The sequence below is a fragment of the Babylonia areolata genome, chromosome 8 (assembly GCF_041734735.1).
Source record: "Babylonia areolata isolate BAREFJ2019XMU chromosome 8, ASM4173473v1, whole genome shotgun sequence".
Lineage (NCBI taxonomy): Eukaryota > Metazoa > Mollusca > Gastropoda > Neogastropoda > Buccinidae > Babylonia > Babylonia areolata.
Genome location: NC_134883.1, coordinates 43,030,708 through 43,057,952, shown reverse-complemented (window position 1 = coordinate 43,057,952; position 27,245 = coordinate 43,030,708). Strand labels below are relative to the sequence as shown.

At 39.7% G+C, this 27,245-nt stretch overlaps 2 protein-coding genes across 4 annotated transcripts; one reads left to right on the top strand and one right to left on the bottom strand.

Moving 5' to 3' along the window:
* Nucleotides 1-1,424: 1,424 nt before the first annotated feature.
* LOC143284838 (small ribosomal subunit protein mS25-like) lies at nucleotides 1,425-7,339 on the top strand. 3 transcript variants are annotated; one of them, XM_076591902.1, is made up of 5 exons: nucleotides 1,425-1,582; nucleotides 2,434-2,615; nucleotides 3,028-3,134; nucleotides 4,934-5,021; nucleotides 6,412-7,339. In XM_076591902.1, the coding sequence occupies exons 2-5, from the start codon at nucleotides 2,479-2,481 to the stop codon at nucleotides 6,599-6,601; spliced, it is 522 nt and encodes a 173-aa protein (XP_076448017.1). In that variant the 5' UTR covers nucleotides 1,425-1,582; nucleotides 2,434-2,478; the 3' UTR covers nucleotides 6,602-7,339. The 3 variants fall into 3 exon arrangements, with proteins under 3 accessions (XP_076448017.1, XP_076448019.1, XP_076448018.1); XM_076591904.1 differs by lacking the exon at nucleotides 1,425-1,582 and adding an exon at nucleotides 1,615-1,739; XM_076591903.1 differs by lacking the exon at nucleotides 1,425-1,582 and adding an exon at nucleotides 1,643-1,782.
* Nucleotides 6,977-27,165, bottom strand: LOC143284837 (rabenosyn-5-like). Its single transcript, XM_076591901.1, has 10 exons — nucleotides 27,088-27,165; nucleotides 23,657-23,842; nucleotides 22,731-22,877; nucleotides 21,982-22,125; nucleotides 18,976-19,137; nucleotides 17,158-17,360; nucleotides 16,061-16,131; nucleotides 14,459-14,545; nucleotides 13,297-13,504; nucleotides 6,977-12,020 (listed from the first exon to the last, which is right to left on the bottom strand). The coding sequence occupies exons 2-10, from the start codon at nucleotides 23,796-23,798 to the stop codon at nucleotides 11,649-11,651; spliced, it is 1,536 nt and encodes a 511-aa protein (XP_076448016.1). The 5' UTR covers nucleotides 23,799-23,842; nucleotides 27,088-27,165; the 3' UTR covers nucleotides 6,977-11,648.
* Nucleotides 27,166-27,245: the final 80 nt, after the last annotated feature.

Genomic DNA, 27,245 nt, shown 5'->3' with positions numbered 1-27,245 from the left:
AAAATAATATTCAGGTTACACTCCATAGTTACTTTCCTTCGGTCAAAATAAGAAAACACTCAGGGTCAGGATTGATACGTTGCATATGTCAGTTCGACTATAGTCACAATTTAACGGTTTTTCATTTGACATAACCGTTTAGAGGTTGGTACTCATGATCGATGACAGGACGTATGCATTTTGGCTTTAGTTTTAATGCTTTGATTGCAGATGCTTTTTTTGTTTGTTGTTGTGTTTTTCCTTGTGCCACAGTGTGGTTTGTTTTTGTTTTTGTTTTTTCTTTTAATGAAATATTTTACTACGTAATTGATTAAAGACATTCTTACTGTAGCTTATATCATGCCCCCTGGGAAAGCTTATTTCATAACCAAACTTCCGAGGGAAAGATGACTGAGGGGGGTGAGCGATGAAAACAGCCTGTGAAGACATTTAGTTAGGACATTCGTTGTCGAGGCCAGGCGTACAGAGGTCCAGGTGTGTTAAAGGACATCATCAGGACCACCGGTCAGCCATACCGCGCAGTCTTCATAAACCCTACGATGCCAGACTACCCCCAGCAAAGGGAGCTACAGCAGTCCGGCCACATACCCGCCTTCCAATGTCACGTACTCACGGTATAGTCGTCCTGGCTTTCAATTGGTGTGAGTGTTGCGACTAACACCGAAGTGCAAACTCAGTGGACAAGTACGACATGAGAATGATGACCTGGGGACTCCGGTCCACACCAGCAGCCAAACACGACGAAGTGAGACATGCAGGCTGTTGATCAGTGTTGGCGAGGAAGGTAATAGTTCACTCGCGGCTGGCTGGCCGCCTAAACCACTCGACTCGACCGACAAACGCCCCGTTGAGAGGTGTTAGCGATCATCACTGAGTTGCAGTCACGGTGTTGATCCCAACTCACCAACTCAACAACTGCAGGCCACCCAACCCAGCATAACAGGGTGTCCTCTGGCGGCTGCAGTCGCCGCAACCGCTCCTGAGACTGATGTTGACCTACCTTTCCCGTGTTCAGTCTCCATCTAGTATCACTGATTTAGAATGGATCGAAAGACATAAAACCGAGGAGACTATCACTGCTGACTACTACTACTACTACTACTACTACTCGTGACCACCACCACCACCACCGGCACACTGACACACAGTTGACACATTCACGCGCGCACAGTAAATCCCACCAAGCAGGGAGAAACGGGAACGCATGAGAAGGATATAAAACTTCAGAGACAGCAACTTGGGGCTAATTTTGAATTCTCTGATACGACTGCAGTTTCGTCCCCAGTGCACTCCTCTCTGAGTTCTTACGACTTTGTACTGTAAATTTGTTGGGCGAATATGCCCTGAAACTGCGCATTAAAAGCCGGGTTGAAATCGAAACTTATTTTGCAACATTCTGAATACTTAAAGTAATGCAAATGATGAAAATTCGTGTGACATATTCGACATTTTTGATCGATTTGATTTTTGATAACTTGTTTTTCTTTTAATAGGATACGAATTGGCGACTGCCGTAAATCGATGCGCATTTGACATGCTTGTTCGAAAGTGAGACTCAGCCGACTGGATTTGCTCTTGAAAGGTGATTTTGGTGTTCTCTCTCTCTCTCTCTCTCTCTTTCAGAGCGTGTATGCGTGCGCGCGTGTGCGAACACCAAACCAGAATAATCAAGTTTTGATTGCGGGCCCTCAACAATGAAGAAGAAGAAGAAGATCGATAGATCGTTGCAAGTCATCTAGGTGTGTGACTTCCAAAGCTTTTATATTTTTTTCATTCACCGAGGTATGATATATAAGAAGTATTGTCAAATTCATTATATTATATAATGTTTATAAATCAAATTGTATCGAGAAGTGGCTTAAGTTTATGTGTAAAGACAGTTACAAATTTTGTGTGTACAGATGATGATGCAAAACTGAAGATTGTGTATCCAGAGTTGCATCTTATTTAAACCAGTTAATAATAATAAGTAACTTAATTTACTGCTTTCCATTTTCGCTTTCCCGCAGCTGTGTCTTTGCTGTTCATTAAAAAAAAGAAAGAAAGAAAAAAGAAACTAGTTATAACTTCATGCAAAACATAATATTGTTGTTGTTTATAATTGTACATGTGTGTGTATATATATATATATTATAAAATAAATAAAACAAAGTTGAAAACCAACACCTATTTTTGTTAAACAAAAAAATAAAATCTCAATTTTCGCAGCCACCCGGCAGCTTGGTCATAGACTACACTTATAACAGGTGACGTAATGCTATTTTTATGTCATCTTTCTGACCTTACATGGCATCTTCTACTAAGTAAAGTTATCATGTTCTAAATATTCCTTCATTTGTCTATGTACACATCACTCTTTTTCACTCTCACTCTCTCTGTGTATCTCAGTGATCGTGTGTATATATATGTGTGTGTGTGTGTGTGTGTTTCCAGAACAGGGAAAGTAATAGAGCGTCCTCCCCTCATCCAACAGTCACCATGCCGTTCATGAAAGGGCGGTCACCAGTGCGCTACACACTGCGCTACCTGGAATCAGGAAAGCTGGTCCTGAAGGACAGTGTTCGCATCATGACCATCAACTATAACACAGGGCACAAACCCAGCAAAGGGGCTTAGTATGAAGTCATTTCAATTTTTTGTTCATTTATAAATCTGTTTTTTTGTATCCAAAATGTGCATGCGTGTGTGAGTGTATTGGTGAGGATGAAGTGTGAGAGGTGAACCTTTGTGATGTAAGTGACGTTACACTGTTTTAAAGTGGTATTTTTAGTGAGGTTTTTTTTTAATATTTTTTGTTTGCTTCTTAGAAAATATTTTTTTCTTGCATCTTAAGCATACCACATGCACTCTTAGTCTTAAATGCGCTTAGTCTGTCACAGCTAAGTTTAGTGTCAGGCTTCAATCATGTGCACACATACACATGTATCTTAAAGTGGATTTTTCATCAGAATTTTGCCAGGGATACATAATGTACTTTAGCAAAGTGATTTTTTTTTTTTTTTTTTTTTCATTATTTTGTTTCAACAGTGACTTTGTGTTCTGGCACTGGCCACAACTGCAGTACAAGAATCCTGAAGTTCAGTTCCTGGTTTTCAGGAATATAACCCCCACACCCTTCATGAAAGTCTACATGGGTAAGAAGTGAACACTGTCTGATGTGAATGTGCATACTGCGTCTTGAGATGGTCGAATGGTCTTGCTCAATGAAACATTTACTGAAAGTATATTGATAAATACATATGTAAGAGTGATAGCTGCAGTGATAGAATGTCTTACGTATTCCACATCCAGTCACAAGTGACATTCACATTAAATGATTAATTACATTTACAGTAAAAATTTACACATTTCTTTTGCTGTGTTCTGAGTGGGATGACATTGGAAATTGACTGTGGAAATGTGTGTTTTCATTGTGTTTTGATCTTTCTTTTACTTTTTTTTAGAATTTGTGATGCAGCATGCAAAAACTCAGCTTCAGTCGCAGCCAGCTATTAGCTGTGCACAAAAATGTCATTAGGTTCAAAATAATGAAAATTGAGATTTTTTACAAATTTTACATTTTTGAAGTCTTATCTTTGCTGTCAGTAAGTATTTTAGCATAAGAAACATTAGGTTCAAAATAATGAAAATCAAGATTTTTACAAATTTTGCATTTTTGAAGTCTTATCTTTGCTGTCAGTAAGTATTTTAGCCAGAAACTGTAATATCTTTAATGTGTTCAGGTGCATGGGCTGTTTAGACTGCTGTACACATTCGTCACTTGAGTTGCAATGTTCAGTGCATTTGACACTAGACTTTTCTGGAATTAAGTCAGCTGATGATGTGGCAAAAACACATTGTGACTGCAGTTAGTAAATGTTATTTTGATCTGGGATCTAAAGCCAAAGTTCAAAAGATACATCAGCGTTACGGGAAATGTTTTTTTGTTCAAACACATGCGGCCTTTGTCTCTCATTTGAACATTCACTGTCGCTGTTGACTGCTCTCTCGTAGCATGATGTCACTCCTCCACTCGCCATTCATTACTTCTCTTGAGTACAGAAAGGAAATTTGAATTTCCTTCGCTTTTTTTCAAACAGAAATTATAAATATAGTTTACTTTATTCTGGATCGTTTGACACCACATACATGTTCAAGATAATTCTTGTTCTAAAGTTACAAGCAGGCAAATATATGTTTTTTACAGGAGCTGATTTCTCCGCTTGTTCTTTTTGGGCACACCAACTCTAAAAAAAAAAAATTATAGAAAAAAAAATATGTTAGGTAGATTAGTTCTGTGTTTTGTATGTTGATCTGTGATTTTTAAACTTTCCGAAAGAACATGAATGTCAAAAATGAAAAATTCTGACTTCAGCAGGGTTTTCGCATGCTGCATCACATTTTCTTCTATTTGATCCCTCCTCAGTGTGAGGGCTAGATGTAAAAAAAGCATATTCTTTTCTTACCTGTTACCCTTGAAAATAAAGAATTTGACTTTACGTAATCAGTAGATGGTTTCCTTCTGTATTTATGTCAGTTAAAGAGCTAAATATGAAGAGCTGTATGTTCATGTGCAGTGTGAATAAGTCTATATGCACATGTTTATGCTTAACATAGAAAGTGTAAGTCAAACAAAAAAAGTTGTATCCATAATCTGTTATGGTATTCGTATGTTTGTGTTGGTTTATATTATTGTATGGCATAGTTGCAAAGGGCTTACCAGAAGTAACATACAGTATGTTTAAAAAAAATGTTTTTTTAAACAAACCATCTTCAGAACCTGTTCTGTTGTGCCTTTTGTTGTATTGTCTTGTAATAGCAGAATTAGAAATAATTCATATCATGGAAAACTTCTTTTTATTGCATATGTAATGTTAATATATAAATCCAGTAACTGAGAAAGTAAAATCTATGTAAAACTATTGGATAAAGGTGGATTTTTTTTTTCTTTCAGACAATGGCAAATCATTACTCTCCCAGTTGGACTGCCAGCCCAAAGACACGATATATGAGCATGTCAAACAGGTCTTCTGTAAATCAGAGTATGTATACTAGAAGTTTGGTTTCCCTTCAGAATCTTCTAGTCTGAAATGACGTGTGTGTGCTTGTGTCGGTGTGCAAATGTGTATTTGACTTTTGAGTGTGTTTGTGTGTGTGTGCAAAAACCTGTGTCTCCAGACCAGATTCTTGTTTGTGTGTGCATGTTTGTATGAATATGCTGGAGTAAGTCCTTAGAATGAGACAACACAATTTTCATTGTTGCTCCATATGAGCATCCAGTGGCTTACGGAAGCACATACTTACCAAGCATGCACGCCTCAAAAGTGGAGAATGGCTAAGCAGGATAAAAGCAGTCATCCACTTAAGCCCATTCATACATTTAAATGTACATGGGTATTGCAGCCCATGAAAGTGGAAGTAATGTTGTGCATTTGGATTTTCTTGAGAATCAGTTCCAATTTTTGTGACAAGTGCTTCATATATAAATATATATAGAGTGAGAGAGAGTTTCAGTCGGATCAGTCAAGTTTCCGCTGATTCTGGTATCTGCAGTATTTTAATCTTGTCGACAGCACTGTCTGAGAGAAAGAGTTTCAGTCAGATCAGTCAAGTTTCTGCTGGTTCTGGTATCTGCAATATTTTTATCTTGTCGACAGCACTGTCTGAGAGAGAGAGAGTTTCAGTCGGATCAGTTAAGTTTCTGCTGATTCTGGTATCTGCATTATTTTTATCTTGTCGACAGCACTGTCTGAGAGAAAGAGAGAGTTTCAGTCGGATCAGTTAAGTTTCTGCTGATTCTGGTATCTGCAGCATTTTTAATTTATCTTGTCGACAGCACTGTCTGAGAGAGAGTGAGTTTCAGTCGGATCAGTTAAGTTTCTGCTGATTCTGGTATCTGCAGTATTTTTATCTTGTCAACAGCACTGTCTGAGAGAAAGAGAGAGTTTCAGTCGGATCAGTTAAGTTTATGCTGATTCTGGTATCTGCAATATTTTTAATTTATCTTGTCGACAGCAGTGTCTGAGAGAAAGAGAGAGTTTCAGTCGGATCAGTTAAGTTTCTGCTGATTCTGGTATCTGCAGTATTTTAATCATGTCGACAGCACTGTCTGAGAGAGTTTCAGTCGGATCATTTAAGTTTCCGCTGATTCTGGTATCTGCAGTATTTTTATCTTGTCAACAGCACTGTCTGAGAGAAAGAGTTTCAGTCGGATCAGTTAAGTTTCTGCTGATTTTGGTATCTGCAGCATTTTTATCTTGTCGACAGCACTGTCTGAGAGAGATTCAGTCGGATCAGTTAAGTTTCTGCTGATTCTGGTATCTGCATTATTTTTATCTTGTCGACAGCACTGTCTGAGAGAGATTCAGTCGGATCAGTTAAGTTTCTGCTGATTCTAGTATCTGCAGCGTTTTTAATTTATCTTGTCCACAGCACTGTCCTCCAAGAAGAGGCCCTGGCACGCAAGAAGATGTCCAACCCTGCCAACTTCGGACAAGGATGTTCACGTGAATGCATGTGCGAGATTCCCGGCCAGGTGCCTTGTACCCTGTGGGTGACCCCTCCCAAAGAGCAGCGCGGAAAACACTATTTATTCAAAAAGGATGTGGAGGAGGAGGCATAGCAGAAGCGGGTTTAGTTTGTGTAAGATTTGTGTGTGTGTGTGTGTGTGCGTGTTATGTTAGCTGTGTGCAAGAGCATGTTGCATGTTCATGAATGTGAGGGTGAAATAAAACTGGTTTATAACATTCCTGTGTGATTGACTGATATTTCTGTTTATTTCTAAATAATTCTGTGTTGACTTTTCGTGTGTTGTTGATGAGGTTACCACAGAGTGAAGACACCCTATTTTTATGAGATTACACTCATATGATGATGATAGTTGTTTGAATGATAAAATAATAACATGTATATGTTCAATGACATGTGGAAGAAACCAAAATACATCACCAAAAGTACATCCCTTGTTTATTCACACACACACACATAAACACACACAGAGGATGTGGTTCATTTTATTTTCAGCTTGGAAAACAAACAAGGCATCAGAATTATAAGCAATTGTCAAAAAACAAAACAAAGAAAAAGGTCTTAAAAAAAACAAACTGTTGTCTGGATGTCACAACCTTGTTACCTAATTAAACAATGACATGCTGTAGAAATCTAAGCAATTTCAACGTGAAGTGAATTTCATTAACTCCATCACCTCACCCTGCTGCTGCCCTGTCTTTCTTTTTTTTCTTTTCTTTTTTTTTCTTCTTTTTTTAATATTTACTTCTTTTTTTTCTTTTTCTTTTTACACATTTTGGGGAGTTTTCACCCTTAAATACCGACATGTATATATATTTTTTTAAATTGAAAATAACCAACGATCTTAATAAACTACCAGTACCCAGAAGACTTGACTCGGTTCTGCGAGTTTGCTCCCCCGATTCCCCCCACCTCCCACCCCCCAACAGCCCTGAGGCATTTGAATGGGTTAGTTACTTAGTAAACAAACAACAACAAAAATCACCAAAAAACATGTTAAAAGTTATGAACTGAAATTTTCCAAACTGATCACATACAATCAGTTCGTTGGGGACAAAAATATAAAACTGCCTCCCTTCTTATGCTATCTTCCAGTGTGGTGATGGGAGTATTCATACTTTGTTCAAAATCTGCACACACTGATGAATTAAAAAATAAATCCAGGAAAGCATAGCAAGTCTGAAACAGTTCGAATTCAGAACATTATAATGCCCCGATCAGACTCCATCTGAAATCATTGACAGTTTAGTGACTGGGAAGAATCTGGGTCAGATGCCATTGCTGACATGCACTCTTCATGTGAAGCAGGCAGCTCTTAAATGTCTCGCCTGCTCATGAGCCTGGCAACACACTCAGCATTTATTGGTTACAGTGGAGAGTGGAAAGGTCAGTTAAGATATTTTAGCTCATAACGTCATTATGCAAATTAGACGCCACTCCAAAAATTCAAAATATTATAAAGCCCCAACTGGGCTCCTCTGTCTGAAATAGTTGTAAACAGTAGGGCCTCGATTAAGGCCCATCGTCCAGAATGAGTCGAGGAGTCTCAGAGTTTTGAAAACGTTTTGGAACAACATTAAAATGTCAGTTAACTGAAGGAAGGTTGAATGGTGATTGAACGCACATCATAGTGGAAAAAATGCTAAAAAAAAAAAAAAAAATGGCTGCATTTATATACTTGCATTTGTACAGTCATCCCATGTAAACAGCCCCCTTGTAAAGAAATCAATTTGTATTCTTGAACTGAACTACACAATTATCACTGTGAAAACAAAGCTGTGTACGTGTCTGCTCTTACAAACGCTGTCTTCACATTTTCCATTTGATCAAGACCTACCCTTGAAAACAACAAAGAAATCTTTGCTGACAAAGACATATTTTGTGTCAAACACATTCTTGAATATGAACGATCTTGATCAATTTAGACATTAAAAATAAATACACCCACTCCTCTTTACTCCCCCCCCACACCCCTCCCCCTATTCATCTTTCAAATTCCCTCATCACGCAGTCTCGTGAATCCGGATCACAGATAAAAAGGAAATTATAAGTTAAGATTTCATCATGCTCCAGAATAAAACGTATCACACACAGAATCATCCACTGAAAAACTTGTAAATCGTTTGACAAGACAAGAAGCGGCAAAGAAAAACCTATTTTTACAGACAATTCTGAAAAGGAACAAATTTTTGTAGTGTGTAGTGTTGCATGGATGGATATAAACCAGTATTTATCGTCTATTACATATTGTACAATGTGACTAGCGTACTGGTCTGTAAGTTTTACAACTTTAATGTATCAAACATGCAGTAGTGAAAATATGTTGCATTCAACAAAACACTGCAAGTGCACAATGCTTAAAATTATTTTGCATCTAAGATACACAAGTACTCAGTGACTTGCAAGTTACAATTTTTGTAGTGTGTAGTGTTGCATGGATGGATATAAACCAGTATTTATCGTCTATTACATATTGTACAATGTGACTAGCGTACTGGTCTGTAAGTTTTACAACTTTAATGTATCAAACATGCAGTAGTGAAAATATGTTGCATTCAACAAAACACTGCAAGTGCACAATGCTTAAAATTATTTTGCATCTAAGATACACAAGTACTCAGTGACTTGCAAGTTACGTTTTTCTTCCCATTTTTTTTCAGCTTGCAAGTGATTTTTGTACATTACACAAGGATGCAGTGAGTACATGCAAATTTTATAAGAGAACAGGTATATGTTATCAAATACGGGTTTGCATGCAAGATACATGTTACTGATACAAAGAGACATTAAATTAAATTTTAATAAGTTACAGTAAGATTTGTATTTGTTTTTTTGTTTGTTTTTTTTCATAACAGATTTTGTGAAATTTGGGCTACTCTCATCATTCATATATTCATCAGATTCCATTGCCACATGATACACCTTCTCTTTTTTATTAAACTTTTTCTTTTAGCAAAATATTTCATCTATCATTTAGTGACACTGGTATTCAAACAGACATTAACAGAAAACATATGTTTCAGACATCTGTTGTAGCAGAGATCTCTGCTAAATTAAGTTTAAAACTTGTTCTAATGCTCATCTGAGCAAATGAAATTTCCATGCTGTGCTGTCAAAAACCTCGATGATTAATTATCATTTTCAAAGTAAAACCAGAAAGATTCTGCATTTTCCACATTTAAAATCACATAACTATTCACACAACAAGATTCTGAATTTTCTACATGGAAGTACAGTATAATAACAACTCAATATACACAAAGCCCTCCATCCAGTGCTGTACAAATCCAAAAACTGTCTCAACTACAGCGCCAAAACCATGCAATGGGGCCTCAGACTTAAATGACCAACAGTCACAGTTCCCCCCCCCCCTCCCCCCTGATACCTGAAGGACTTGACTAACAAACATCACTACACACACCAGTCTGAACAACCCTGCAGAAATTGGATGAACCAACCAGCTATGTCACAACCTTAAAGGTTTCTGCCTGAACAGCTACGATGTTGGGAAGCCAAAGATATTTTCTGCAGAAGCAAATTCATTGCAATCTGAAGGTGAAGGAAAAAGTCTGCATTCTTTCACACAGGTTTTTAAGAAGACGAAGACACAAACCCAGCGGATCACAGCTCTAAGCGCTCTATACAGTAAGCATGCCACCACATTCAACAGCTAAACTGACACAAAGTGAACTCTTTTCTGCTGGTTTTCCCTGGAATTTCAGCTTTGAATGCCGACTCTCCATCACTGTTGTTTCCCACAAGAAACACATGTAATGAAATTGTGCACAAGCAAAGCAAAAAGATAGGTCTACAGATGTGAAACAAAGAAAGCTATGAAAAAACACTACTAATACTGTACTAATCTATTAATCTTTGATTTTCGCGATAAAGGACACAACGTCGATCGTCTGCTTGCACTTTGGCCTTGACGGGACAAACAAAGCTTTGCACATCACACACATCATTTGCAAACAATAAACAGCAGGTGGGATGTCTAAAACATAACATTCGATGTCCAGCATACAGCAAAGCAATACCACTGATGAAGAAAGCACAGAGCATCACAAGCAATAACGTTATTGCAAAACGCCACCACTGACCGATTCAAGGCAAATGGGATAAACATTAAAAGATGGGGAAAAAACTGAAATGACACTCCCCTCCCCACCCCCTTCCCCTCAACAATGAAGTTGCAGTCTGCCTCCCAACCCAAACCGAAAGAATGCCCTATTCTGGTCCTTCACCAGATTAGTCCCACCCAAACCCCTCACCCCCATACTCCATTCCTTTCTCCAAGGTTGCCCTGTCCCTCATCCTCTACACCAGCCCTCCCCATGCCACAGTACCCTGTCTCCCTCTTGCCCTCTGTATGTCAGAGTGGCCAGTCCTCTGCCCTTCTCCAGGAATATCTCTCCTCAAAACCCTAAATGCTACAGTGAGAAAGTGGTCACTAGTTCTGTCACACACAGTCAACATATTTTTCTCCTTCCTCTGTGTCTTGCCTCTGCCTCATGTTGCTCAGAACCCATTCCTCCACCATCCCCCCCCAACCCCTTCCCAGCTCCCTCTATGATACCCCACCTCTTTTCTACAGTACAATGCCCAGACATTCATTGCCACTCCCCATCATGATGTCCAAGTCTCCCTTACTTCTTCCCCTGTCTCCATTCTACTGATGATCCAGTATCCCCTCGTCTCTCCCTTAATCATGCCCCACTATCAGAGGCATCTCAGTCTCACTTGCTTCCTGTCTACTGGCTTTAGTAACATCTCTCGTCTTGCTCTTTTCTCTCTCTCACTCAATTCCCAATAATGATAATTCAACCCACCCAAATCCAACCCCCATTGTCTCTCAGCGTAATGCCCCCAAACAAGCCCCAGAAAAGTGTTGAAAAAATCCTGCTTACCCCCAAACATTCAGTTTCCTCCTTCCTGAGAAGTATCCACTTCCCTCCTGCAACTGTGCTGGGGTAACGGGAGTCTCAGGCTTAACAATAAAACCCAAAACACTACTGCCTCACAACCCTACCCTGTCTCAGGCCACAATTCACGGCCAAGTTCTTGGCACCAACCAGATTGCACGAGTCAACACCATCACACACAGGACAGACAAAGGATTCAGAGACACAGCTTCTGTGCTGTCATGATTCATCGTTCATCTGCCGCTGACGCGTGTACTCCAGCTGAAGGTCCCGCAAGTTCTGTTCCAACATGGCAACCTCGTCCAGTCTCTGGGCCTGCTTGGCCTGGCGGATGTAGCCCCGGATAATCTCCATCTGCTGCAGCATGGGGTCTGCTATCCGGCTGGCATGCTCCGTCTCTCCCTCGGGCTTCCACCCCTGACCCAAGCTGCTGTTGGACGCGGTGGAGTCTTCGCGCCGGTGGCCCTGAGCTTTGGTGGCGGTGTGCTCGGAGCGGGCAGGGGACTCCGAAGAAGAGGACGACGCCACGGCAAAAGCAGACAAGTCTTTCTCGCGCTGCAGTCGCTCCCTTTCTTGTGCTTCCATGGCGGCCTGGTGAATGGGAAACAAATTGCAATGAAGGCGAGGGAAGTACAGTTTCAGTTTCAGTAGCTCAAGGAGGCGTCACTGCGTTCGGACGAATCCATACAAGCTACACCACATCTGCCAAGCAGATGCCTGACCAGCAGCGTAACCCAACGTGCTTAGTCAGGCCTTGAGAAAAAAAAAAGTAAATAAATAACAGATAAATACATAAAAAAGAACTACTACTACTAATAATAATATGTATAAGGCGCAAAAACTCTATGAAGTCAACAATAAGCGTACAAAAAAAAATATATATATATATATATAATAATAATAATTAAATGAATAAATAAATAATAATAAAATAAATAAATAGATAAATAAATAAATAATACAGACATCAACAAACACTCTAGCAGGAAGAGAAGGACAGACCTCAACAAACACGCCCACAGAGGTTGTGCAAAAACTGGATTCAAACGATTCTGTGACAAATTACAGGTGTATTTCCTGGTAAAGGTGGTTTTGTTTTGTTTTCTTTTTTTTTTTTTGCTTTTTTTTTGTTTTGTTTTTTTTTACTTGAGCCAATCTTAATATATTCAATTTCATATGTCGCTGACATGACAGTTTTGAAAGGCACTTAATGGCTGTTATTTTTAAGCCATCCACAGTCTGCAAACGTGCTGCAAACAGGTGCTGTATCTTCTGTTCCCTCAAGGACCCACAACCTTGACCACCACCTCAGCCCTTCCCTCAGCTTGCACACAGGTCAACAAAGGGACACAGGCACAAACCTGAAAACCTGCACGTGCAACGCACTTGTTAAAAACCCCTTTCCCCCCATCATCAAAAGGTATTTTTTTACCACTGATGTTAAATTCTGAAAAAGATATACTGAAAAGCGACATATATGTCAATTTCTGTGTACCAAAAATCTACAGATCAACATTTATTTCTTGTACATTTCTCTGGGTTTTTTTTGTTTGTTTGTTGTTTTTTTGTTGTTTTTTTTGCAACCCCATTACCATCTTCACTGTTTCAGTGGCATTAACCCCACGCCGCTCATTCCGAGTTCCCCATACACAACCACAGTCACAGTCCGACAACCGGCAGTCCACAGGAAACCATCAATGTTAGGTCGTATGTTTTTCATTTGCTTTTTAGTTTTTACTAATGCGTGACACTGAGAAACGTAGAATACAGAATGCTGAAAATGGATTTCTTTTCTTCTTTTCTTTCTCTTCACAGCAGAAATCATTCCCCTCACCCTCTCCATCTCCATCACGATTCCAACACATACCTGTCTCTCAGCAGCAATTTTGCGCTGTATCTCCACCTTGCGGATCTCCTGCAGCCGCTTGACCTCCTCCTCTGTGGGCAGGTTCTGCAGCCCCATCAGGTTCTCCTGCATGAAGTTGCTGGCGTAGATCCTCAGGGCCTTCTGCAGGTAGATCTGCTTGGGGTTGGGGGGCGGGTCCGCATTCAGTCCAAACTGCAGTATTCGTTTGCTGTGACAAATATATATGATAATAATGATAATAATAATATTGAATAATAATAATAATAATAATGAATATTTGGACACCCTGTCTCCGGAGAGCTCAGAGCGTCTACAAATACAACTACACGATACATACACTGATGCAGATACGTTTCATAACATTCATTTGCCTATGCGCATCACAAAATAAACAGGTCAAACACACACACACACACACACACCCACGCACACCAGGCATTCATACTGATACAGCCCCATCCCTCTCTCCACCCACCAACAATTGCAGACTAATAACAACTGTCAAAAAGGTGAGTTTCTGAGAGCTGATTTGAACAAGGACAAATGAAAGAGAAAGCACCTTCCCCATGGAGTATATATATATATATATATATAAAAGTACATATATGTATATAGGTGTGCCACACCAAAACACAAAGATGAATCATCGACAAATCCTAAATCAGATCAGACCTGTAGACATAACCACATTTCTGTAGATGGATAGAGAGGGATGAGCATCCGTAAAATACCTTTATTAACATCACTGATTAGATTCACACACTGACACACACACAAACATAAACAAGAACAAATAAAGGCTCATAAATGTCATTGAATCGCATCTCTCTCTCTGACACACACACACACACACACACACAAACTAATTCACGATAACACAGTCTGGCCTACATTGTGGACTGATGTTATATTTTCAAATCCATTGAATAAAGGCTTTTAAATGTCACTGAAACGCACCTCTCTCTCTCTCTCTCTCTGTCACACACCTACATCACAATAATGCAGGCTAGCCTACATACGGGACTGATGTTATGTTTTCATTTTATTATGTTTACATACCCCTTCATAATGGGCCTTAACCTGTGTATCAATAAGCCATCTTGATTGTTGAGTCTCTCTCACAACACACACACACACACACACACAAATATAGACCCCATACCTGAGCGAGTCAACCGCTTCATATAACTTGACTAGTTTTGTGCGTAGTATCATGGCGTCACGGTAGCTGTGAACCGTTTCTCCTTGACTGCACACAAACACCCCCACACAAAAAATGTTTCAACACCTATATCAGAAAAGAAAGCATGACACGACTGCCAATTTTATTTTTTTTTTTAAATCCCACATGTCAAGTTTTTAACAGAGCAAAGAAAAAATGTCGTGGTATATGTTAATAAAACACAACAAAATATTTCTAAAAAGCACAAACAATTCTTTTTTAGGCACAAAGTATTTCTAAAAAGCACAAACAATTCTTTTTTAGGCACAAAGTAACAAAAAAGGAAACCAATCACATACCTACCCTACGACGACAATTGCTTTAAAATCACAGTGACCTCCTGTACAATCTATGGTAATACCATTCACCAGCCATCAACTCTGTTCCAAGTTTTTACAGCCAGTTCAAAGCAAGCAATGACAGCATCAATCACTGTAAATGATAATGATTTTAACTCTTTCACCACCACAGCTGACTTTTGTAGACTAAAAACTGCACCATCACAGGCGACTTTTGTCGACGTTGAGGTCTCATGTCGATAAGACCGTTTTTCACGCTGTAACAAAGCTTGACTGCAGCAGCCAGGTTCCTCCAATAGAACTTCTTCTTCTTCTTCTGCGTTCCCTCGTATGCACACGAGTGGGCTTTTATGTGTATGACCGTTTTTACCCCGCCATGTAGGCAGCCATACTCCGTTTTCGGGGGTGTGCATGCTGGGTATGTTCTTGTTTCCATAACCCACCGAACGCTGACATGGATTACTGGATCTTTAACGTGCGTATTTGATCTTCTGCTTGCATATACACACGAAGGGGGTTCAGGCACTAGCAGGTCTGCACACATGTTGACCTGGGAGATCGTAAAAATCTCCACCCTTTACCCACCAGGCGCCGTCACCGTGATTCGAACCCGGGACCCTCAGATTGAAAGTCCAATGCTTTAACCATTCGGCTATTGCGCCCGTCTCACCAATAGAACAATTACTAACCTTTGCCCCCTGACCAAGTTTGAAGTGAACTGGTCCATTGTGTTGTTCTGACATGAACCCATTCTGACATGAACCGAAGCCTACTGAGAGTATCATTTCTAAAATATATGGCGCTGGGATGTTTTTTTCACACAGAAAACTTGGCAGTGAAACAGTTGATTTGGAAGAAAGCTCAGCTTCACTAATAAACGAGGTACAAGACAATATATCGTCATTCCAAATGATGCACGGCTTCATCCCCTCTAAGCCTATGTACATCCAACGGAATTCTGAAATTCTATCATATGAATCTCAATGTTCACTGAAAAAAAAAACGTATAATAAATTTGCTGTTCATATCATTTCAAACTCTGATCCTGGCCTGGACTACATAAGCGGTATTCACAGCAATGTTTAACCTTTTTTCTTTTTTTTCTTTTTTTCATTTTTTGGAACGACAAAGTGTTTTTGTGTTTGTGTATATTGGAACTCCAATCAGTAGTACACTTTCAGTAATCTAAACAGACAAACCTTGAAAACATAACATACACATTCATCCTCTAAAACAAACTTACCTCAGTGAGTCCACCATTGGCAAATACTGAGGTAATATGCTTTCTGCTTCTTCTATACACATCTTCATTTTCTGGAGAAAAAAAAAATCAAGAAATGTTAGTAGTTCAAAAAGAATAAACCCAACATCATTAGGATATTTTGAAACATTTTTTCAAACAGAACAAGGGACAAAGACAGTCTAAACTTGGTTTTAAGTGCATTTTTAAGTGCAGAGGCCAACATGGTGATTATGACTGACATCAGTCTCAATTATCTTTATCCATAAGTGGACGACTCAATGCTACAAAGTACCAAATTTTATGACCAGTTAATCAGTTTCAGTTTCAGAAAAAATCTATATATGCTACATCACATCTGCATGGCAGACTTCCGACAGCAGCATGGCCCAATGCACTTGTCAGGCCTTGGAAGCATGAATATAACAGGAAACTTTCTTCCTAAAATTACGTTTAAGTAACATACTTACTGTGACCCACTATTGCAGACTCCGGCAGGGGGTCTGATTCCTGTCCTGTGCAAACTACTACCCGCCTATGCCGAGAAAACAAAAGTAGCTACGTACTATTTATATAATTTATATTTGTGTACCTATCTTGAGTGGATTTCTTCTACAGTATTTCGCCCAAGCACAACACTTTGCTTCTTTTTCAGTTTGCTAAGTACGTGTTGCACACGGGACCTCAGTTTATCATCTCATTCAATTTGACCAGATGCTTAGTTTAAAAAGTAACGATACAAGGTAAAAGGAATGACGATTTAACTGACAAGAGAACCGCTAACAACTAGCAACAGTGTCTTAATTTGTGCGCCATTTACTCTCACATCCTTGTGATAACAAACAGAAACACATAATTCCCCCAACGTAACGCACACATAACATATGCCCTTCCCCCCTCCTTCCACACACACACACACACAAAACCAGCCATGGTTCTCTACATTGGCACATCACAATACAGCCTAAAACCAACCCCAAAACCTGCAAACTATACCACACTGCAGCCTCAGAAGCCCCACTACCCCCACCCCACACCCCCCCTACCACCCCTCCTTCCTTCCCCCCCCCCTCCCCAGCCCTGTCCCCAGGCCCCCTGACCTCGTACAGCTGCACGATGGGCGGCTTGGTGTTGCGCAGCTCCGCCATGCTGTCCCGCCGCTCCAGCAGCTGTCGGCACATGGAGCACACCCTCATGTGCTGCTCCCCGTCCAGGCCCATCAGCGAGTTCAGGCTGGTGTTGCTGTTGCTGCGCTTCAGGAAGCCCTGGCCCTCAAAGCTGAAGGCCGGGTTGATCAGCTTCTCTGAAACAGGGGGAGGGTGGGGGTAGGGCGTAGGGGGGGGGGAGGGGTGTAACTGAAGAGTGAGCGAGTGAGTGAGTGAGTGAATGCATGAGAACTGTCGCTGCAGAAATAACGCTGAAAAATGAACCAACAATATTGTCACTTTATAGCTATCTTTGTTTTTTTTTCCCCCATCATTTCCTGGCCTGTAATAGGACAAGACAGACTGGCCCTCAAAACTAAGGGCCGGGCTGATCAGCTTCTCTGAAAAAGGGTGAGAGGGGTTGGGGGGTGGGGGTTCAGCTGAAGAATGAGTGAATGAGAACTGTCTCTGCAAAATACGCTGAAGAATGAACGAACAAGGTTGTCACTTTATAGCTATGAGAACTGTCTCTGCAAAATATGCTGAAGAATGAAAAATATGGTCACTTTACAGCTATGAGAATTGTCTTTGCATAAATACGCTGAAAAATGAAAAAAAATATTGTCACTTTATAACTATGAGAACTGTCACTGCAAAATATGCTGAAGAATGAAAAATATGGTCACATTATAACTACGAGAACTGTCACTGCATAAATACACTGAAGAATGAAAAATGTTGTCAGTTTATAGCTATGAGAACTGTCACTGCATAAATACACTGAAGAATGAAAAATATTGTCACTTTACAGCTATGAGAACTGTCACTGCAAAATATGCTGAAGAATGAAAAATATTGTCACATTATAACTACGAGAACTGTCACTGCATAAATACACTGAAGAATGAAAAATATTGTCACTTTATAGCTATGAGAACTGTCACTGCAAAATATGCTGAAGAATGAAAAATATTGTCAGTTTATAGCTATGAGAACTGTCACTGCATAAATATGCTGAAGAATGAAAAATATTGTCAGTTTATAGCTATGAGAACTGTCACTGCAAAATATGCTGAAGAATGAAAAATATTGTCACATTATAACTATGAGAACTGTCACTGCAAAATATGCTGAAGAATGAAAAATATTGTCACTTTATAGCTATGAGAACTGTCTCTGCAAAATATGCTGAAAAATGAAAAGTATTGTCACTTTATACTTTATAGCTAAGAGAACTGTCTCTGTAAAATACGCTGAAGAATGAACAAACAATGTGGTCACTTTATAGCTATCTGTCACTGCAAAATACGCTTAAGAATAAACAAACATTATTGTCATTTTATAGCTATGAGAACTGTCACTGCAAAATATGCTGAGGAATGAATGAGCATTACTGTCACTTTATAGCTATGAGAACTGTCACGACAAAATACCCTGAAGAATGACAAAACAATATTGTCACTTTACAGCTATGAGAATTGTCATTGTAAAAATATGCCCAAGAATGAACGAACAATACTGTCACTTTACAGCTCCCCCCCCCCCCCTCCCCATTATTTCCTGGCCTGTGATAGAATAAGACACACCTCTTGATAAAAAATAAAATAAAATAAAAAAAACAAAAAAAACAGTATGATTTGCAAGCCTCTCAGTCTCCAAATAAAAGAATATAAAAGACCCAAAACTGAACCCACCTCACCACACACTTTTTTTTTCTTTTTTTTTCCCAAAGAAAAAGAAGATAAGTATACTACATAATTACACAAAACTTACGAGCAAAGGAGTGGGTGAGGAACTGAGAGCATTTGTCACACATGATGCCACCACACAGTCGGCAGTGGTGGCGCCGCAGCAAAATGCCAAAGGCCTTCAGGCAGGTGAAGCACGCTGGAACCTCCTTGTCCGGAATCCATCGCACCACCGACATCTCAAATGCTGGACAGAAAAAAACAACAACATTAGTGTCAATCACTAGAGATAAATGTACACACACACACACACACACATCACTGGAGTGATGGCCTAGAGGTAACACGTCCGTCTAGGAAGCGAGAGAATCTGAGCGCACTGGTTCGAATCACGGCTCAGCCCCCGAAATTTTTCTCCCCCTCCACTAGACCCTGAGTGGTGGTCTGGATTTGCTAGTCATTCAGATAAACCGAGGTCCCGTGTGCAGCATGCACTTAGCACACGTAAAAGAACCCACGGCAACAAAAGGGTTGTTCCTGGCAAAATTCTGTAGAAAAATCCACTTCGATAGGAAAACAAATAAAACTGCACACAGGAAAAAATACAAAAAAAAAAGGGGGTGGCGCTGTAGTATGGCGACGCGCTCTCCCTGGGGAGAGCAGCCCGAATTTCATACAGAGAAATCTGTTGTGATAAAAAGAAATACAAATACAAATACAGACACACGCATGCATGCATTTATTTTCATGTTTTTACAGGCACACACACACAAACACAAATATAGTCAACACTACAGGTTCAGTTGCATTAAATCATAACTTAGTGTCAATCAGAGACAAATGTACACACAAACACATACACACACATGCATGCATGTATTTATGTTAATGTTTTTACATGCACACACACATAAATATCATACAATGATATACTCACACACACACAAACATGCACTTATGTTCATGTTTTTACAGGCACACACACACACACACACAAATATAGGAATTAAATGCACATACAATGATACACACACACACACACACACACACACACACACAAACATGCATTTATGTTCATGTTTTTACTGGCACACAGTGACACACACACACACACAAATATAGTCAAGACTACAGGTTGAGTTGCATTAAAACATCACTTTACATCAATCGGAAATAAATGTACATACACACACATACAAACAAGCATTTATGTTCATGTTTACACACACACACACACACACACACATTAATATTGTCAACACTACAGGTTGAGTTGCATTAAATCATCACTTTGCTTTAATTTCAAATGAATTTTCAGACACTGCATTCATAGGAAGTTCAGAAAATAGTTTCCCCCTTACATGTACATGTCACATACAATCTCCGTGATAATCAAATGACAAGAGTTGATTCAGTAACAGATTTCTTTTAGAAACTAAAACATATGTTTCCATTGATATACCATGCTAAAAATCGTCCATCATTAGCATAATCAAACACCATTGAATCACACAGATGCACAAACTGCACTGAAAACATCAAGCAGTATTTTCTGACAGCTGAAAGCAACAAAGCTTTTGCAAATCACACACACACACACACACACACACAAACACACACATATGTGCCTGCAAACACGCACACACTCTTTCTCAACAGCTCCATTTTCAAAACTGAGAATGTAGACAGAACTGTCTCCCTCATCTCTAAAGCTATGCGCTCCAAAGTAACGGACAGAAAATGCTGGATTACACAAGTCATCACAGCATTAATGGACATGCCGTCATAAAGTTCAGACTAAATCAACACTCCCACAGCGGCTCAGCATTGACATGTACCTAATTCTTGGCCAAAAAGGCGCTGCAGCGCATTAGGTACACCCCTTGAATTCAACAGAAAAAGTCACACACATCCATTAAGCCACATCTAGTGAAAGTCTTCCATTTAGTGTCTGCTAACAGTGGATGTTGTTTTCTGAGTAGTGACGTCATCTTCGGAAAACTGGATTGGATACCGACTTGGTTTTGTCTGCTTGTTGACTGGGTTCTGTGACTGCGTTTATCTGCTCTGTTGTCTGTTGCTCTCTTTTCTTCGACTTTATTTTATTTTTTTTTTTTTAAATACAATTTTTAAGCCTTTACTCAAATGCACACTGTTGTAAAGTCCCATTTCATTAACTTGTTCAATCAGAATCCAGTCTGGAAGGCCCTGCTTTTCAGGCCCTGTTTTCGAAAATCAATCAGTTCACTTCTGATTTATCTACTTTTGCACCATGAATTTATCCCCAAATCAGACACTAGCCTCTTTTCATGGCCTAAGGGCGAAGTGCGATTATGTTCAGTTGAAACTTTGTGTAGTTTGCGATTTGGATTCAGTTTGATTTGATGGTGAACAAGAGCCATGTCCAATCAAACAGTGGTAAGACTGAAGTGTTGCCGTTCAACACAATCATGAATGTTTACTGTGATCAACGATGTTGTCCTTATCCAGTTTGTTGTGTCAGGTGGACCCATGTGGCAGTCAGATTTAGTTTTCAGACACAGAAAAGGTGCAAACAGCCGATAAGATGCAGGGGTCAGATTTCAGCATAAAAAAAAAAAAAGTAGAATCATACTGGCCGAAAATTATGGTATGTGTTTTTCATCAATTTCAATGTGACAACGGAAGACGTACCTTTAAGTGTTCCCATCAACTTGCTACAGAAGGACGGGCGCAATAGCTGAGTGGTTAAAGCGTTGGACTGTCAATCTGAGGGTCCCGGGTTTGAATCACGGTGACGGCGCCTGGTGGGTGAAGGGTGGAGATTTTTACTATCTCCCAGGTCAACATATGTGCAGACCTGCTAGTGCCTGAACCCCCTTCATGTGTATATGCAAGCAGAAGATCAAATACGCACGTTAAAGATCCTGTAATCCATGTCAGCGTTCGGTGGGTTATGGAAACAAGAAGATACCCAGCATGCACACCCCCGAAAATGGAGTATGGTTGCCTACATGGTGGGGTAAAAACGGTCATACACATGCATACGAGTGAACGTGGGAGTTGCAGCCCACGAACGCAAAAGAAGAAGAAGCAGCTACAGAAGACGTACCTTTTCGCCTCTTCGGTTCCGTGGGAGCATCAGGTGCCATCAGTTTGTCCAGACGAATCAGCAGCTTGTTTGTTTCCACAACAAAGTGATCCACACGGGCCCCACGGATCGCCTTAAACAAGTCTAAGTGGCTGCGAGTGGCCCCTGTGACACATCAATCTCCACCATAGTCGCCATCATCATTGATGTGTTATCTGAATATCAAACTTCACATTCAAAAACAATCCTCTTGTGTGTGTGCATGTGTGTGTGTGTGTGCATGTGTGTGTGCGCGCGTGTGTGTGTGCGTGCGCGCGTGTGTGTGTGTGTGTGTCTGTGTGTGCACGGCACACATGTGTGTGTGCATGTGTTGTGTTGACTCTGTGTGTGTGTGTGTGTGTGCATGTGTGTTGTGTGTGTGCATGTGTGTTATGTGTACTCATGTGTGAGTGTGTGTGTGCGTGTGTTATGTGTGCGCATGCGCGAGTGTGTGCACGAGTGCTTGTGTGTGCTTGCGTGTGTTTGCGTGCATACGCCTATTTGTGTGTGTGTGTGTGTGTGCACGTGCAGGCGCACACTAACAAACAAACCACACACATACACACACACAAAATAGGGACAATATGAATGGTAACTTGAAAAATATATAATCATGTAAACTTTTGCAAGTGGCATGTTTTTTGTGTGTGTTTTTTTCAATCTAAAATTGCAGTGTTCTAAGAAACTATTCCTATGCTTATAAATACTATCCTCCTACACATGTCACTGACCTAGATCCTGAGGCTCCCACCAGGTGGGGTCATAGCCAGAGATGCCGGCAGCGTAGCTTCCATCTCCTCCACTGCTACTGCCTTGTTCAATGAAAGGATTAGTCTCCTTGTCGCCCATAATCTTCTTCTTTGCTTTGTCGAAAAAGCCTGCAGGAAAGAAAACATTTGATATAATCATCACTACGTTTTTCTGTTCTTGGGTTGGGGGGTTTTTTGTTGTTTTTTTTAATGTATGTATCTCATACACAGAAAACTTATTTATCATGAAGAAATACAAAACATGTGTATAATAATGTTTATGTTTTCCCTCTCCTAGTAACGCTGTTCTAAATCTATAAAAATCAAAAAAAGATGATGCCTGCTCACAGCAAACATAAGTATCAAATTAATGTTTAAATAATTCCAATCAGAATATTACTATCATCATAATCATAGTCTTATTTCATAAACTATATCCTAACCTTTTTTTTTTTAAATTTTTTTTTTTATCTTGTTTATTAACAAAAACAAAAACTATATTTTCCAAAATAGAATTTTTTTTTTTCTATTTTGGAACATTAGTTTGTACACTGTTAGTGTGATCACCAAGAGCTTCATCAATGTTATAGGTCATGGACAAGATTTCTTCCAAACAGTGTCAGAGATCTGAAATTAGTAAGAACCTCTTATAAAAACATTTTTTTGTGTGTGTGAACATTATTTTTTGTTCATGTGGCAAATGAAACGGAAAAAAAGCAAGGTTCCGATCAAAACCATATCAAAACAAATATACAAAGACTGCCACACATGCGCATGTGCGCGCACGCGCACGCACACACATACACAAAGCAAGACAACACACACACACACACATTCACACAGAGGATCACTAGAGCTACTTTGTTTCGTCAAGGAAATTAAAAACAGATTCAAATCAATGGACACACCTTTGAGTTGTTGGAACACAGCTTTATCTTCAGCATTGTGGGCATCTTCGAAGTGATGTTGCAGCTGGGTGACTGTTCCAAAATCTTTCATGCACATGGGGCACAAGAAGCCCTCAATGATCTCTGACTGTGCTGCTGCCATGGTGGCTTGTCCTGGCACCTATTTAGTGCACTGGCAGTAAAGCCCTGCAAGTGTAATACAAGATGACCACTGAAAATGAGAATACATGTATACATATTATGCAATGCAGACAACATGAAATTCTGTATACAAGTACAACATACTCACATAAACTGACACCTTACATGTGTGCAAACACAAGCACACACAGAAAAATAACTACACACACATGCCCCATAAATCAGAAAAATAAACAAACAAGCAGACAAAAGAAAAGAATGAATGATATTCAATTAACATATTACAAATCAAAAAATATTCAAGCTTATGAGCTATGTCATGTTGTCCTCAATTTCCCAATTCATTGTGTCAGATCTCTGCAGACAATGCATGTCATTGCACCAGCCAAGAAAAACGCTCCTCCTTCCACATTTCTTTAAACTAGCATTCTGCATGCTGTGATTTTGTTGTTGTTGTTGTTGTTGTTTTGTTAACACACACGCTGTTAATACACCATGGTAATTCCCAATTTACCGCATGAATTCCATTTCCTACTGAGCCAGCCCACTTTTAATCGTTAATGCTGGATATTATTAATTCTGCAGATTGCTACTGGATGCATACTTGTAGTTTAACTCACTCGCTGCCATTGTCCGCATATGCGGACATCGTCAGAGAAAGCGTTGGATGCCAATGTCCGCATATGCGGACTTGGATTTTAAAAAGTCGTGCTGTCGGAGTGACGCATCGGAATGGAAAATCAAAAGCAGATGTGATATCTTACGTCACCTCTGGTCAGCTTTTCATTCACACACGCTACGTGTGTGTCGCGATAAGCTCAACCGCAGTTGATAAGAAAGCGTGCCCCCTGTCAGCTTTGTAAGTTGTTTGACAAGATGGCGTCACGGCGAAGTGTGCGACACGGTCGGAGAGGTGAAATGTTACTCAGCGTCGAAGATGCTTTGGAAATGATCCAAACTGAAGGCTCTGATGTCGAAGGAGATAATGTTGATTCTTCGGACAGTGAATTTGAACCAGATCCCGATGAACTAGACATAGATTTGGCCGGTGAAGAGAGTGTTGACAATGGAGAGGAAAGTGAGGCACATGTGCCAGCAGATGAGACAGACACAGACGACGAAACCACTGAGGAAACGGACAATTTTGCAAGTGTTTTCACCAGTGATTGGACTGACAATTTTTCCTTTTTCCCTCTTGCACATCCCTTCACTGGCATACCAGGTTTGTCAGCTGACTGGCCAGTCAACACCCAGCCGGTGGAGTTTTTTTCTTTGATTTTCATTATGTAGAGACAATATTTTTTTTGTATGTGTGTTAAGCAGCATTCTGCTGGAGCAACCAAACAGATTCACTTAGTTACTGGACTTTGGTCTTGTAGGTGTATAAACGGTACACATTTGGCCAAATCTTACCAAGTCACAACATTTATTATAATTCACGTACTAAAGATACTCACATCAATATATAGTGATTTTTCTTTTGTGTAAACTGCAACACCTAGTTAAAAATGTTTTAGGGCTGCAGATTCTACAGCACGTCCAATACCCAAGACCAAAACAGGAAAGCTTCAACTATTGTTAAAGAAACATTGATTCAGCAGCAGTGAGAAAAATTGTTACATTACAAGATTGGTTAGTCATGCTAGATGAGAAGGTACCAGTCGATGCAGTCTACCTTGAGCTAAGGAAAGCTTTCGATACAGTTCCCCATCACAGACTCATAAATAAACTAGGAGGCTATGGGATAAAAGGCAAGCTACTATTGTGGATCAGAGACTTTCTAAATGGAAGATCACAGTTTGTAAGTGTAAATAGTAGTAAATCATCAAAGGTTAAGGTAACTAGTGGTGTACCACAAGGTAGTGTTCTTGGCCCAACCTTGTTCATATACTTTATAAATGATATGCCTGGTGAGGTAGATTGTAAAGTAAAAATTTTTGCAGACGACACCAAGGCTTACTCTGCCATCCGAAATATAGAAGATAGAGATCACTTGCAAATGTGTATACATAATCTGGTTAAATGGACAAATACTTGGCTGTTGCAATTTAACAGCGAGAAATGCAAAGTTCTGCACCTTGGAAAGAATAATCCACATTATCAGTACACGATACAGGAAAAGGGGGTAACTCGAACAATGGATAGTATAACAGCAGAAAAAGATTTAGGGATCACGATGGATCCAGAACTAAGCTTTGAGGCACATAATGACATATATATAATATAGTGAAAAAGGGAAATCAAATTTCTGGTCTTCTTGTGAGAACTATAACTAATAAATCTCCCGGAATTATGATTCCATTGTTCAAAGCTCTGGTTAGACCCATTACTGAATATGGAAACTCAGTATGGTGCCCTTACCTTAAAAAGCACATAAATATGATTGAAGGAGTTCAACGCAGATTTACCAAGTGTATAACTAGTAATACTAATAGTACTCGTGATCTTAGTTATGAGGAGCGCCTGGCTCTTTTTAATATGCCTACCCTAGAGTTTAGAAGATTAAGAGGTGATCTCATTGAAGTATATAAGATCATGCCCAATATTTATGATCCTTGCACCACCTCTTCCTTGTTTACTATGGCTAACTACGATAAAACTCAAGGGCACAACTTCAAAATAAACAAAACTAATTTCGTAACTAACCAGTTCCGCAAGTTCTTTACTAACCGTATCATAAATCTGTGGAATAACCTTTCCTATGACACCATCAATGCACCATCGGTAAACGCCTTCAAAAATCACATTGACAAAAAGTTTAAGAACCATGTATTTTCCACATTGTTAAATCTTTACTGAGCTGTAGATAAATATAGTATACACTATGCCAGATTTAAACAAGGGTCTGTTCACAACAAGTGATCCAAAAGCACATAAATGGACACTGATTATGAGGGCAAAAGGCTTTTAGCCTATAGCCAAACATTTCTGTGATTCTGTGAAAAATAGGCACCTCACTGCTCAGTGCACCACAATGACCGTGACTCTCTTCAAATAGCCACACGGCAATGAACTGTCCTTTCTCACACAGCATGGTGTGTGCACACAGGTGATGGCCTCAATGACATACACCTTTCAGTCTCTTAAGTTTGTAATGTGATTCTTTCTGATCTTACTTTTTGATTCGTTCACCTGTGGCTGTATGGTGGTCTATCAAGTCTTTGGCTCCTGAGCCCTTCATGTCACCTTTCTGCACTATACTCTACTCATTATCTACAGATATAACAAACCATAAGTATTTCAAATAATGCAATCGTGCATCAACATTCTACAAACAAACAGGAACATACTCCACAGAAGAGGGTAGACTTCGCTCAATCGCAGTGGACCAACCCATTTCTCATTTCAGCGGAGGAGGAGCGAAAAATAAATGAAAGAAATGTTTTATTTGTAAAACCAAAAGAACGTATTAAATTCGGTGAGAATAAACTGAAATATGATAACCCCT